At 43.4% G+C, this 14,216-nt stretch overlaps 1 protein-coding gene across 2 annotated transcripts in view; it reads left to right on the forward strand.

Moving 5' to 3' along the window:
* The window catches only part of FANK1 (fibronectin type III and ankyrin repeat domains 1), a 115,980-nt gene extending 106,358 nt beyond the window's left edge, over positions 1 to 9,622 (forward strand). The window contains exons 5-11 of one of the 2 annotated variants that reach the window (XM_060126584.1): positions 1,091 to 1,165; positions 2,023 to 2,088; positions 5,062 to 5,227; positions 8,178 to 8,321; positions 9,059 to 9,136; positions 9,227 to 9,271; positions 9,377 to 9,622. In XM_060126584.1, coding sequence (XP_059982567.1) covers positions 1,091 to 1,165; positions 2,023 to 2,088; positions 5,062 to 5,227; positions 8,178 to 8,321; positions 9,059 to 9,136; positions 9,227 to 9,271; positions 9,377 to 9,442 — 640 coding nt within the window. In that variant the 3' untranslated portion in view covers positions 9,443 to 9,622. Of the gene's footprint in view, positions 1 to 1,090; positions 1,166 to 2,022; positions 2,089 to 5,061; positions 5,228 to 8,177; positions 8,322 to 9,058; positions 9,137 to 9,226 lie in introns of both variants that reach the window. The other variant, XM_060126583.1, reaches the window with a different exon arrangement.
* The last annotated feature ends 4,594 nt before the right edge of the window (positions 9,623 to 14,216 follow it).

A 14,216-nucleotide genomic window follows, 5' to 3' on the forward strand; every position in this document is an offset into this window, starting at 1 on the left:
AAAGATGACCGTAGACAGCCCCATGTAAATGGTATATTTTGTCATTATTTAATGAACATTGAAAACAGATACGACAAGTCTGGGTGTCATATATTCTTCCCAGAAATAACTTATGACTCTTGCTTGTATGCCGTAGCATTTAGGCAAATTTTGCCCCTAAATGCCCGCGTCTAATTCCTGGTGAAATTAAGGAATCACTAAATCAGCTGTTTCTAACTCAAAAGGCTGATAAAACCCTAGAGGGAAAATGTTGAATACAGTTGCCGCCAATGAGATACTTGAAGCTGTCTCCCAAATGAAAACAGGACAATGTTATCTAGATCGTGTTTGAATTGATAGTGTTGAGTGCCTTATAAGACAAGTCATGTGTGAATTGAGGCTCTGTAAGTTGGAGAAGGTTCCCGAAAAACGCCACAGCTTCTAAGCTGCTATTGAAGAGCTGGGCTCTCTTTCTTTCTTTCTTTCTTTTTTTGCGGTACACGGGCCTCTCATTGCTGTGGCCTCTCCCGTTGCGTAGCACAGACTCCGGACGCGCAGGCTCAGCGGCCATGGCTCACGGGCCCAGCCGCTCCGCGGCATGTGGGATCTTCCCGGACCGGGGCACGAACCCGCGTCCCCTGCATCGGCAGGCGGACTCTCAACCACAGAGCCACCAGGGAAGCCCGAAGAGCTGGGCTTTCTTCTTTGAGCAGCAGTGCTTTATGCCCAGTGGGTGCAGTGGGGACCAGGCTGGTGTTGGGTGGAGCTGAGAGCCTGCAGTGAAGCCACTGTGTCCCCCGCTAGTTTAGAGGGGCCGTGCTCTTCATAGAGGATTTTAGCAGATTACGTAATGGTTCTGAATTGAAGGAAGTGCCTATTTTAAGTGAAATTACAGCAATTTCCTCTTCTTTCCTTGTGAATTTGAATCCTTTAAAACATTAGGCAGGGCAGTCTAAGACAACAAAAACTTAATGGTGCAGAAGGAACTGGAATTTTCAGGAAAATGAACCATTTTAACCACCTGTGCCCTGAAAGAGAAGTCAGCTGTGAATCCACAGGGAGCCGTGTGGGCACGTTCATCTCTTTTTTTTCCCTCTGTGTTTCCCCCAAGCAACGTGAAGGTTGATGTTCCCAATAAGTTTGGCTTTACCGCTCTGATGGTCGCTGCCCAGAGAGGATACACCAGGTACGGCGCTTCCCTCTGCATCCCTTAGGGAGAGGTTGAGCCCCTCGCTCCTCCCAAAGGCTCCTCTCAGGACGGGGACGGGAGGGGAAGGGCCGCCGGTGGGGGATGGGGGGAAACCCAGCTTCAGTTCTCTTTCCAAAATTGAGCCATGTAGGGGCTGAACAGAAGCTCAGCTGCTTTTATCATAAATTCACACAACATGCAGGAGAGGGTATAAAAATGTATAATCATGTGATAAGGAAGAGAGGTAGCCATTTAAATTACATTTTGCAAGGTATTTTATATGTCCTGGGAAAACTGGTTATTAGAATGTGAATTTCTTTAAAAAAAAAAAAAGGGGGATGGATATTCATTCTAGAAAACAAATTTCCCTGATAGGTTGCTCAGATATAATTTCCACTGACACAATCTATTTTCTCTACTCCTCACGGAGATACACATAAATATTAAGAGCTTATTTTTTCCAACATATTTATATTTAACTAAAATGCCATTTTTAAAGAAATAGAAATGGATTTTCATTAGATTCTACCATTTGAAAATGTATTTCCAATGGTCATTAAAGTGAGAGTGAGTTAGTTTCATAGTCTAACTTGTTCCATGTGGTATAGTTTTTTGTTTTCAATGACTAATTCACGTAAAGGGTAAAAAACTGTTTGTTTTTTTTTTGGTGTGGAGAGGCAGTTGCTTGGTTTATAGTAATGCCCTGTCTTTAAAGCCAGCTGCCTCTGAAGATGGAGAAGAGAGAGTTGCTAGGACAGGTCTTAAATATAGAGTCGTTCATTTTTACTGGGTTATCGTGGGTTCCTATTCATCAAAGCTGCTTATCCAGCGACTCTGAAATTTGTCTTGTTTAGGCTTGTGAAAATCCTCGTTTCTAACGGCACAGATGTGAATCTGCAGAATGGAAGTGGCAAAGACAGGTAGGTATGGAACATACCCTAAACTGTTCCTATACTTGTGTTACTAGGCTTGGGTTTTTGATTTACCCAAATATTTTCTTGTTTCTTTTGACAGTACTAAGAGGTGATAGGTCTCAAAGGAACGATGGCAACTCAAAAACTGGCTTATTCACTTGTCCACTTATTCTTCCACTCAATAGGGTATTTTGGGGGATATCCATTATAATGCGTCTGCCTTCCCTAGCTTGAGCCCAGCAGACACTAAGTGCTCAGTAAGTGATAGTTATTGAAGCAGTTTTCTCCAGCCGTGTGCTGGGCATTTGGTTGTAAGTGCCTGTGGCACTTTTTACCTCCCTAAGGGCTCTCATTGCATGTTGCCTGACTCTGTTAACTAGGAGTCTTCGGTGTTTCCAAGGAAGCAAAAGGCATTCACAAAGATACAACCCAGTTACTTCCCTGAGGTGAAAGGGCTGAGTGCCTTGCAGGAGAAGTTTGTGGAAAGAACATGATACTTGGAAACTTGTTCTTACAATGATGAGAGAATGTTGTAGAAAGACCTAAAAATAATCACTAATCTAGTAATTAAGTTTAATTAATTAATTCAAATCAACCAATATTTATTGAATGACTACCACATGCCAGGCTCTGTGCTTGGCACTTGGGTAGAACAGTGAATAAAATGCAAAGCCTTTGCTCAAGGAGCTTACAGTCACGTGATGTGTGCCGATCAAAGGTTTATGCACTGCAAACTAGTATGTAAGGAGTAGCTACAAAACACTGATCAAATATGGTAGGCCACAAAGAGGACATCAATTTCTAAAATCAGAAAGCCTACCTACCACACTCTCTGGACATAGTGCAGCAATAGATTTTAGTAACATTGAAAAAAATCACTTAAGTTTAAACAGTAGTTTTTCAAATAACTCTTAGGTATTTTTGGAACTAAGCCATCAATTCAAGAAGTTTGAAAAAATAATAGTGCCATTTTAAAAAGAAAAAAGAAAAACTTGAGAGGTATGAAAGAGAAGAATTTTTAAAAAGTAGAAATTGATTATAAAATAAAGATTGTTGAGAAATGTAAGAGCTACCTCTTAAACCAAAGCTACACAATAAAATGGACCAATTTTGTAAATCTCAGAGGAAAGAAAAAATTAGAAATCTGAAAGGATTCATAACAGTATAGAGCAAATTCAAGCATGAAAAGAAAGTGGTACACTTGCATCTAAAATAGATTTGATCAAATCATTGAAATGGGTACTTTTTTAGAGAAAATTTAAACCATCAAAATCAACTCAAGAAGTAGAACATCCAAAATAGCCAATATCCATACAAGAAATTAGAAAATTTATTAAAAGATCACCTCCAAAATAGCCTCTGTGGTTGGTCTGTTCTACCAATGAGCTTGTTCAGATTTTCTAGGTACTGATAATAACCTTGAACTTTTCCACAGCAGAGAGGAAGCTGGAAAGCTACAGAGGATAGCCTTATTGATAACATCTGATAGAAAGAAAGCTATTTGTACATCTTTATGTGGAGACATTTATGTATCTCTTCCATCCTAGCTAAGGGATCATACAGGAGGGTAAGGATGTCTAGATCAGGAAATTTCTTAATGCTTCCCATCAGTAGACTGAAGGTGAAAAAAAGCCTGTGTGTGTGTAACTGGTCCTCTGTCTCTTTTTTTTATTTTTAAAATGTTTTCTTATAGCAATGACTTTTGAGGAGACGGGATCAATTATCTTAGAGGATGCCCTGCATTCTTGATCTGCTCAGTTGTCTCCTAGGTGTGAAGGAGGCATTTAACTTGTTCATTATTTCCAATAAAGTTAAAATTAGGTTTAAAGGCTTGATTGGATTCAGGTTAACACTTTTAGCAAGAGCACTTCAGAGCTGGTGTTGTGGCTTCAGTTTGCCTCTGTCAGGCCTGTGATGCAGGTTGCCCCCCAGTTGGTGATTCCACTTCTCATCCTTTGGTGAGCGTGTGACAGCTAAGTCTTTCCTTTGTAAAGATATAGCTTCCCATTGCAATTAGAAAATAATCTATGGGTTAGAAATTCAGTACAGTGTGAATATCCTGTTCTCCATGAAACTTTCATCCAAAAATTTTAGCATCTACCGTGATCCTTGCCTGAATCAATTATTTAATTGGGACTTGCCAAAAAGTGATTTTCTAATTCCATGATTCCTCCCATATTTATTAGCTGTGTAGGCTTCTGTTAACAAGAGCTTTCCCTCATCAACTGGGGATGGACTACATTGTATTCTAGAAAGACAACATAAATGTTTATTTAAGTACCAATATTTAGAGTAAGGAATTGGTTTAATAGTTATCTCTAATAATGTCCAATGAGATTTTTTTCTTTTTCTTTTCTGAATATCATCATGGACTGGTAGATGTTTTTAAATCCAACATTTTACTCTATTACAGTGATTATTCATTTTTTGGAGGTATAATTCACATACCATAAAATTCATTCTGCTACAATGTACAATTCAGCCTTTAAAAATATATGAACAAAGTTGTGTAGCCACCATCACTGTCTAAATCCAGAAGATTTTCATCAACACAGAAAGAAGCCCTGTATTCACTAGCAGTCACTTACCATCTCCTCCTTCCAGCTTCAGCAACCGCTAACCTGCTAGTTCTCTCTCTGTGGATTTGTCTATTCTGGACATTTCATATAAATGAAATCATACTATGTGGCCTTTTGCGTCTGGCTTTTATTTAGCGTAATGTTTTAAGGTTCATCTACATTGTCGCATATATCAGTACTTCACTTCCTTTTTATGGCCAAATTATATTCCATTGTATGGATATACCACAATGTGTCTATTCATCAGTTGATAGACACATACATTTTATGTGAATAATTTTCATGGCTTTTCCACCCAAATTAGGATTTCCCTCTTAGATTTAAGCCAGGGAGGGTAAATGTAGACCTGAGTGTGGAGACCCCACTTATAGTCAAATGCTTCTTCTGCTGTGTGTTGCAGTCTAATGCTTGCGTGCTACGCAGGACACCTAGATGTTGTGAAATACCTCCGAAGACACGGTGCTTCCTGGGACGCTAGAGACCTAGGAGGCTGTACAGCTCTGCACTGGGCTGCAGATGGAGGCCACTGCAATGTGATTGAGTGGATGATAAAGGACGGCTGTGAGGTACGATTGTCCTTGTTAACTACACACGTAGAGTTAAGAACCTAAATGCTGTTCCACAGGGTTTAGGACAAGTAGGGCCTTATGTGGATGTCTTTTGATTAGTTGAACCTAGAAAAGCTAAAGAAAGTTCTCTGACTTATGAGCAAGAAAGTTCCTGAAGCCTTGGAAAAAAAAAAAGATCGTTATAGAACTGTTATGCTAATGAGGCTTCAGATTGTCATGGAGGTTCATCGCGTGTGGGGGAGAAAGAAACAGTGCTGAATCCGGAGCTGGACCTGTTGCTTCTTCTACTTTGTTGATTCCTTTGTTCATTCCCTACGCCAACAAAGCTTGATGGTGCCTCTACAACACACCAGATACTGTCGGAGGTGCTGGACGCACCAAGATGTTCAGAACTCTTACAGCCATACTGCTGCTTATTGCTTTTAGAATTAGATTATTTTTATTCTTGGGTTTGCTTTAAAGATTAGTCATTAAAAAAAACTTCCGAAGAGCAAACACTGTATCAAGAATAGAGCATTCCAGGGGCTTCCCTGGTGGCGCAGTGGTTGAGAGTCCGCCTGCCGATACAGGGGACATGGGTTCGTGCCCCGGGTCTGGGAAGATCCCACATGCCGCGGAGCGGCTGCGCCCGTGAGCCATGGCCGCTAAGCCTGCGCGTCCGGAGCCTGTGCTCCGCGGAGGGAGAGGGAGGCCACGACAGTGAGAGGCCCACGTACCGCAAAAAAAAGAATAGAGCATATTCCAACTCTTGTGTCTTTGCTCTGAAGCAGGCATGTTGGTTTGATTCTGGTTTCATGTCATCAGAAAGCACAAATTCTACTTGGCAAATGGAAGTAGAGTTGTTTGGACTCTTCTAAAGATATTTGAAGATGGGCAGATAGAATTAGCTCCATTAGGGTAACTGCTGCTAACTTTGAAAACTTTAGAAGATTTCAAAGAAGTTAAATGAGAATTTCAGGGCATGGAAATAAGGAATGATGAACAAAATTCTCTCCTAATTGTGATTGCCAGATGGTGTAGACTACTGAGAAGTTAAACTGATGACCTGGAAAATAAACTCGAATGGAGAAGAGTTATGTCTCCCGGAAGATGTCTGTAGATTTGTCCTAGTTTCTCTCTGAAGTGTGATTGAGCAAAAGCAAGGCTTAAGTTGTGGGATCTCACTGGTTCCTGCTGCTGCTTTGAGAGGGCTGAGAAGAGGGCCCCTCAATCAAGATAAATCCCTTTTATTACATTTCTTGTTTTGTTTTAGACACACGCACAAAAGGTCAGAGGTATCAGCCTTCGCGCCTTGGTGGTTAGGGCCCACACCTGCCTTGGGTGGTGGTGACAGCCACATTCCTCTTGTTTGGTTTATGATGAATTCTGCTCATGCTTTGGACCCAGTAAAAGTCTGTAGCTGAAAATGAAGTTTGACCTTTGCTGAAAGAAGGGCAGGTCTCTGCCATCAACATGTAATACTGGAATTTTGGAAGTGTAGTCTCTCTGGGCTTTAGTTATGGACACACTCATTTGGGGTGAATTCCATCTTTTTCTGTAGCACTGGAACTCCATAAATGTGTCCACAAAAGATTTCTGTGTGGCTGGTAGATGATATCAACACGAGTCGCTCTCTGTTCTTGGCAGGTGGTGGATCCGATGCTTTGGAAGACAGTGGGTTGGATCTGGGAGCAAAGTGGGGCAGTCACCCTCTTCTCGAATCGAATGATCTATACTGAGAGCGAGTTATTTGCATGGGGAACCATTTCTACATTTAATGAGCCATGTGACCTCAGGGAAGGTATTCGACTTCTCTGGGATTTGGTTTAAACATTTGTAAACCAGGAATAAAAATAGCTACCCCTGTTTCACTCTCAGGACCAAAGAGAAAATGTGTGTGGAAGTGCATTGGAAATGCATAAAGTAGCTCGTAGTACGAGGTGGTTATTTTATTATTATTTAAATATAATGGAATGGACCTCGCTGCCCAAAGGTTATTTGTTATTTGCAAGAGGAAGAGCTGCACATCTTAACGGTGTTGCGGTGGCTAATCTCATACACACAAATCACCTGCAAGGTCCTAAGGCCCTACTGGCAGCTCCTTGTTTGTTATTCCGGTCTGATGCTTCATACTAAAGCTGCAGAGAGCTCTGAGTAATTCTTCTGAATTAGACCTGTGTGTGCGTCCGTGCGTCCGTCTGTGCACGCGTGTATATGTCTACTTCGGTACCACTCTTCACGGATGGATGAGGTCCTTGTTGGGATTGGAGGAGGCAGTATCTACATTTCATTATTCTAGAATATGTCTTAAAAAGCATGAAACTGAAGGATCTTAATGTCGGGCAGATTATTAGAAATGGCCCATCTTACTACCAGGCAAACTACATTTTGGACGAGGCTTTAGGTTGGCTGACTTTTCAGACTGGGTTTCATGTAAGAGATCTGGTTGCTTTGTATTTACTCCGGCTGTAGTTCTCCTGCTTAAAATGAATACCTATTGGTAAGTATCAGGGTGGGCGTTTATATTACTGTCTTGTTCCAGAAGGGATTTAAAGCCGCTTACAAAGACGCTTAAAAGTAAGCAGCAGACACCCTTTAAAAACCAGACGAGGAAAGTTAGGCACGAGAAAATAAGGCAGGGCTCACATGGGGCCAAGGAGGAGGTGATTACATTTCATTTTTCTGTCCCATCTTTTTTCCATTTGAACAAAATGTAAGTGAAGATGCCAGTGGGTGGGGAGGGGCCTCCTGGGGCCTCTCAGCACCCTCTAAAGTGGCCCAAACACAGCTGCTCACTGTGTAAATGTGAACTGAAATCACGGTCCAATCAACTCTCACCGGGTCTAGAAAGACTGCTATCTAAATTGTGGGGGAATTTGGGCAAGTAGACATTTCTTTATAAGTTTCTGATGAGTGATTTTCAGGAAAAGAAAGTGGGCTAAGAGCCACTCTCCCTGTGGCTCTCCAGGTGGACCCCACGGACGCTGGCTCGGGGTGGACCCCGCTCATGAGAGTCTCTGCGGTCTCGGGGAACCAGGAGGTCGCCTCTCTGCTGATTGACGCAGGCGCGGATGTGAACATGAAAGACAAAGACGGGAAGACCCCTCTCATGGTACGCCTTGCTACACACAGCAGCCTGGCTTGACAGGTGGAATTAAGGTCAGAGCTGGCCCTGTAACAGAAATTCTTGAGAGTGCAGCCACATAAGAGCACTGGGGGGCTTCCCTGGTGGCGCAGTGGTTGAGAGTCTGCCTGCCGATGCAGGGGACACGGGTTCGTGCCCCGTCCGGGAGGATCCCACATGCCGCGGAGCGGTTGGGCCCGTGAGCCATGGCCGCTGAGCCTGCGCGTCCGGAGCCTGTGCTCCGCAACGGGAGAGGCCACAGCAGTGAGAGGCCCGCGTACCGCAAAAAAAAAAAAAAAAAAAAAAGCACTGGGTTTTGGTTGCGTGTGTATTCCCTATCGGCCTGTGAATTAAGATATGGCGATGTCACCATAGCATTTTTTTGGGGGGGGGGGGTCACTCTAGTATTTTTGTTGTCTTTTGACAGCTTTCTTGAAGGATTACCAACCCCAGTCCCTGGGGCCATTTTAGGATCAAAACAAAGAAGTGCTGTTCTCTGTCCTGGTTTGGCCTAGGACTTGTCAGGTCATCCCACATGGAGAAAAGCAGATTTCCTTTCCTCTTCCCTTGCAGCTGCCATGGCGGTGCAGCGAGGTCCACGCACCCGTCCTGCAAAGCCACAGCGGCCCCAGACAGCTCTGACCCTTGAGTGTGCTGCTGGTGGGTGTCCTGGACCTGTCCCACCAGGCACCCGCTTCCGCTCACCCCCACCGTTTGTCTCCTAGGTGGCCGTGCTGAATAACCATGAAGAATTAGTCCAGTTACTTCTTGACAAAGGGGCAGACGCAAGTGTGAAAAATGAGGTATGTAACTCCATCTCCATCTAAGGATTTTTTCCTGGTGAGGAGGAGAGAACATAGATACAAAAGAATTTTTCTTGTTTTCTCTTTCAGTTTGGCAAAGGTGTCCTAGAAATGGCCAGAGTTTTTGACAGAAAGGTTGGGATGTTCTTTCTGCCCTTTGAGGCTCATTTTGCAGCACTTAAAAAAAAACACAAAAAAACCCAAACCTTGGATTACATGCACCTGTTTTTGTTTATCTAGAATGTAGTCTCCTTATTAGAAGAAATGAGAAAAAAGCAAATGCCGAAGAAGTCATCTATTCGCTGACCGGGGCACCTCTTACCTCCCTCCGAAAGCCAAGTGAAACGAAGCAGAACGGGACTTGAACTAGACAGATGAAATTCTGCATCTTTGAGGGCTATACATTTGGTTAATTATTTGGTGAAGATTCACAGTACTTTTGTAACATACGACTGTTCTCACTTTGAAATACATCTTTTAACCTAAGTACGCGTGGTGGTGGTGTCGTCATCGGGCGTCTGTAGAACGGGGATATTTTCTTGTGCTCAGGCCTTTTGGAGTTAGACGTGAAGCAAAATATTTATGTCCTGGAGCTGCACAAACATACATGGGCCTCCCACTTCCCGCTCCTGCCCTCCACGCTGTCCTCCGAGCCACTCCAGGACCCGATGGAAATTCCTTCTCCCATGTGTTTTTAATTATGTCCTTCCTTCCCAACCTAAGGCCTTCCAGGCCGTGTGGTCAGGCTGGTGCGCCCTCCTGAGAGACGCTCCTCCTGAAAGCCCAGGAGGCCACGTGAAGAGTTTTCCACTCAGCCGTTGGCCTCACATCAAAGCACAAGATGCATATTTCAAGACTCCGATTCTGCTCCATTAGAGCAGTCCTTTTAGAACAGACCTGTCTGAGGATGTGTTTGCGTACACTTAGGCCCGGACAATGAAAGAGCCGGCCTGCTGGCCTGTTGACAACTTTGCCAAAGAGGAGTGTATTATTACATCGAGTCCTCGGAGCAGAAAGGGTTTTGATGCTGATCACTCAGTTCTAAGACAAGTAGGACTGAACAGGTCTGCTGGTTGGGAGCTCAGACACAAACGTGTTCGAGCTTTAGTTTGGCAGACACACTTAAAAATCAGCAAAGAGGGGAGCGAGCCGACCGCATGCATTTCGCGTCTCCAGAGACAAGCTGGTTAGCTTGACCCCAGGAGAAGACCAGCTACAGAGGTCTGCACGGGACTGGAATTTTCTCTGCAGGGAAAGAGCAATTAAAAGGTTATTTAAGTGCCAGAGCTCTGGGGGAAGGGCATAGAGAAGAAACACACCATCAGTTTTTTGATGTTGGCAATTCTCAGCTTTATTCCATACAGCTTAGACTGTCCACCTTAGGAACTGGATCTGTGGATCTTACGCAGTCCTCTCCTTAGATATTTCACTAGCGTTTTACCTTTCGTACAAATGCTTATTCCTTTAGATTTGTTGGAATAGATTTTAAAAATCTCTCTAGGGCTTCCCTGGTGGCACAGTGGTTGAGAGTCCGCCTGCCGATGCAGGGGACATGGGTTTGTGCCCCGGTCCGGGAGGATCCCACATGCTGCGGAGCGGCTGGACCCGTGAGCCATGGCCGCTGAGCCTGCACGTCCGGAGCCTGTGCTCCGCAACGGGAGAGGCCACAACAGTGAGAGGCCCACGTACCACAAAGAAAAAAAAAAACAAAAAACTCTAAAAATCAGAGCATTGTCACGACGTTCCAAGGCTCCTTTTCCCCCCACCATGATCAATGCTGACATTCACCTCAACTTCATTCCTTGGTCTGTTGTATATAATATTCATGACCTACGGGAAGAGGGCACACCCCTTCTTGTGGAGGTCAACCTTGGCCATATAATGGGGCTGACTTTGGTCAATGAAACGTGAGTGGAAGTGGCTCCTGTCCCTCCGAGAGGAAGCTTTAAGAATCCCCAGGTCCCTCTTGCCTCTGCCACAAGACAGCCGTGATTCGGATGGTGGCCGGTCCATCAGCCCAGGGTCCTGAGACAAGAGTGAGAGCTCACCCAGAACGGACATGACATGTGAGTGAGAAATAGCCCTTTCATGTCCTAAGTCACTGAAATTTAAGAGTGGCTTGTCATCTCAGTGTAACTTAGCCAAAAATGACTGCTTGTAAGGTCCTAGCTTGTATCTGTGAATTTAATTTTCCACTGAAGCACCTCTCGAGTCCTTTGGTTTCCAGTCTTATTTTATTCAGACTTTAAATTTTTATCTATCTACCCACCTTTCTACCTATCTATCTATATTCGGACTTTTGAAAATTCAGGAATGGATATTGAATTTTATCAAATGTCTTTTGTAGCATCTCTGGTTATCATAATATGGCCTATTTCCCTACAAGCTATTAATTTGCTGACTCGGACTACTCGATTTTTAAATATCGAACCATCCTTACATTCCTGAGGTGATCGCATCGGGTTACAGTGGGCTGCTGAGTTCTGTATGCTCAGGTGCTATGTGTGTTTGCTTTTTAATCTTTTTCCTTAATAAGATTAGATGGTGGTTTATCTTGTGTTTTTAATTTTCCCAAGGAAGCAACCCATGCTTTTATTAGCTTCATTTTCCCCAAGTAATTTATACTTTTTATGTCTGAATTGGAATTCCCTCTGGATTGGAATCTCGCGGGAAAGGGCATGAGCAATGGACTGTCACAGCATCCCAGGTGAGTGCTTCTAATTCAAGGAGTCTGAGAAACATGGCTGTAGTGTGTTATCACAAGTGGTTTCATTTGCTATTTGCTAGATAATCTGCTATTCAGCTTTGACTCGAGTCATTGCATTTCTAGGGCATAGATTGTTTTTCTACTTTTAGTGCATTTTATATATGTGTGTATATATATATATATATACACACATATAAAATCAACTGAGCTATGTTATTAACTATGAGGTCTTCTATGTACTTATTTTTTGCCTGCTTGGTTTGTCATGGGTAGAGGGTGGTAAGAATAAGGACACTTGTTACCATTCTGTAAATCTATTTTTCTCGGTATTCACTGCAGTTCTTTATGAAATTGGATGCTAGTTAAAAAAAAATTTGTAATGCGTTCCCATTGCAATTAGATTTTTATTCTGGATATGCCTGATGTAAATGTTTCTAATCCTGCTTGCTTTCTTTTTGAGTTTCTCTCTTCTATAAATAAGGTGAGTTTTTATGTATCACATCATTCAAAAAAGTATTAGGTTCCCCACCCCACAGTGTGTGTGAAAAGGCATAAAGGCAACTTCTTCCATCCTTGTCCCATCACGGGACTGGCTCATGTGGACTGCAGCATGCATCCCCCGACCCTCCAGCTCACCATCCTTCTTAGTTTCTTACGCATCTATAAATGAATGAGAATATAGATACATTTTTCTACATGAGAGTTCCCCCTCCCCCATATTGGTAACATGCTCAGTCATGAATGAGACACATCTTTATATTAACCTGTATACCATTTATTGGATATAATATGCGTAACATTGACTTTTTTCTATGGAAAAGCAGGTTGTGTTACCTGTAGACCCCCAATATGAGAAATGTGTACAAAGGTAACAGACTGTAACATAAAAAGGTATGTGAAAAAAATTAGCAAACCAAAGCATGATAAATGGATGAAGCACTATAAAAATGAATGTACTGGTTTAGTAGCTGTAACTTTGTACTGTGCTGAATAGCCTGTAGCCAAGTTCTACAGAGTTATACTTATGTGCCACACACATTCAAACAATGCACCTCCCTTAAAACCTCCCCGCTTGACCTGATAGATGGTACAAGAGCGCAGTGAGCTCTGATGCTACTTGTCCTGCTTGGACTCTTCGAGGGTTTTCTCTTTCTAGTTTGATATATTTTTTCTATCACTGTCCTTCCTACTTAAGTACTTGCTTATATAGGCCATGAACACAGACATCATTCCACTTGTTTGTAAAACTAAAATGATCACATGAGATTTATCCTTTTATTCTGGATTTACAGTGTGCTAAATTGAGAACTAAAAAATTATCTTATGGAAGGAGAATCACAGGGAGAATACAGGACATGTGTTTTGGAGATGATATGGAAACATCAGGGTTGGTTACAGAGGATTGAACCTGGAAGGGCCAAATCACATTGAGGATTCCTTTAACTGTGTGTTAAATCTTATGGCTGTCACAATCCACTATTGAATATTATGACAATTTTATATGCAGTGTTTCTTCTCCTAATTTTTCTCATATAGAACAGGCTCTTCTTAATGGCTGGATTCTAAGCCACCACTGCTGTCCCAAAAGTAAAGAGGGGGTTTTCTTTAAGACAGGCAGGGAAACGGTTTATTCATGTGCAGGTAAGTGGCTTCTGGAAGCATCACTGCACAGAAATGGTTCTCAGCCTGGGGCTCACGAATCTTCCTTAGCTTGTTGTTACTGGTATGACTATCAGAGTTTTCAAATAGGTTTAAAAGAAAGAGATGTCAGTGGGAACTGTAGAGTGAGTCGAGAGAATTTTGTAATTGGAGGTGAACTGATTTTCTATGGCCAACTCCCCCTTCTAATAGATAGAAGTCTTTAGCGTCCCTCCTTGGGGGAGGGACGCTGCTGGATTCCAGGCTGGTGGGGGAGCTGGCAGCACTGCTCCAAGCTGCGGTGCTGGAGGAGGCTGGGCTGTGGGTGTCCGATGGGTGGACTTGTGGGGCAGCTACTGCTTTGGCTGACCTGAAGTAGCTAAAAACGCCGAGATCTGTCAGAGATGGGAGAGGCCTCGGTGCTGGGTTGGGCCTGGGGAAGGAACTTGTGTCTGGGTGATAAGAAGTGACCGAGAGACGTATTAGCCTAGGCTGCCTGTGTCCAGATGCGTTCATGGCCTGCTCGTGAGTTGTGGGAAGGAGAAGAGATGGCAGCTGGCAGCCAGCCATCGTGCGGGGGACGCACAGCCTGAGTCACCCCCGGGGGTCAGCATCGGCACCGGCAGACTTCCGGGTGTAACGTTTATCTGGGTTACTCGTGTCTGGTTGGGGTCAGTTTGATAACAGTGAGGAAGGAGCTCCAGACCGAGTCAGCCCTAGGCTTCCCGCTAGGGA

Source organism: Lagenorhynchus albirostris, chromosome 16, assembly GCF_949774975.1.
Source record: "Lagenorhynchus albirostris chromosome 16, mLagAlb1.1, whole genome shotgun sequence".
NCBI lineage: Eukaryota > Metazoa > Chordata > Mammalia > Artiodactyla > Delphinidae > Lagenorhynchus > Lagenorhynchus albirostris.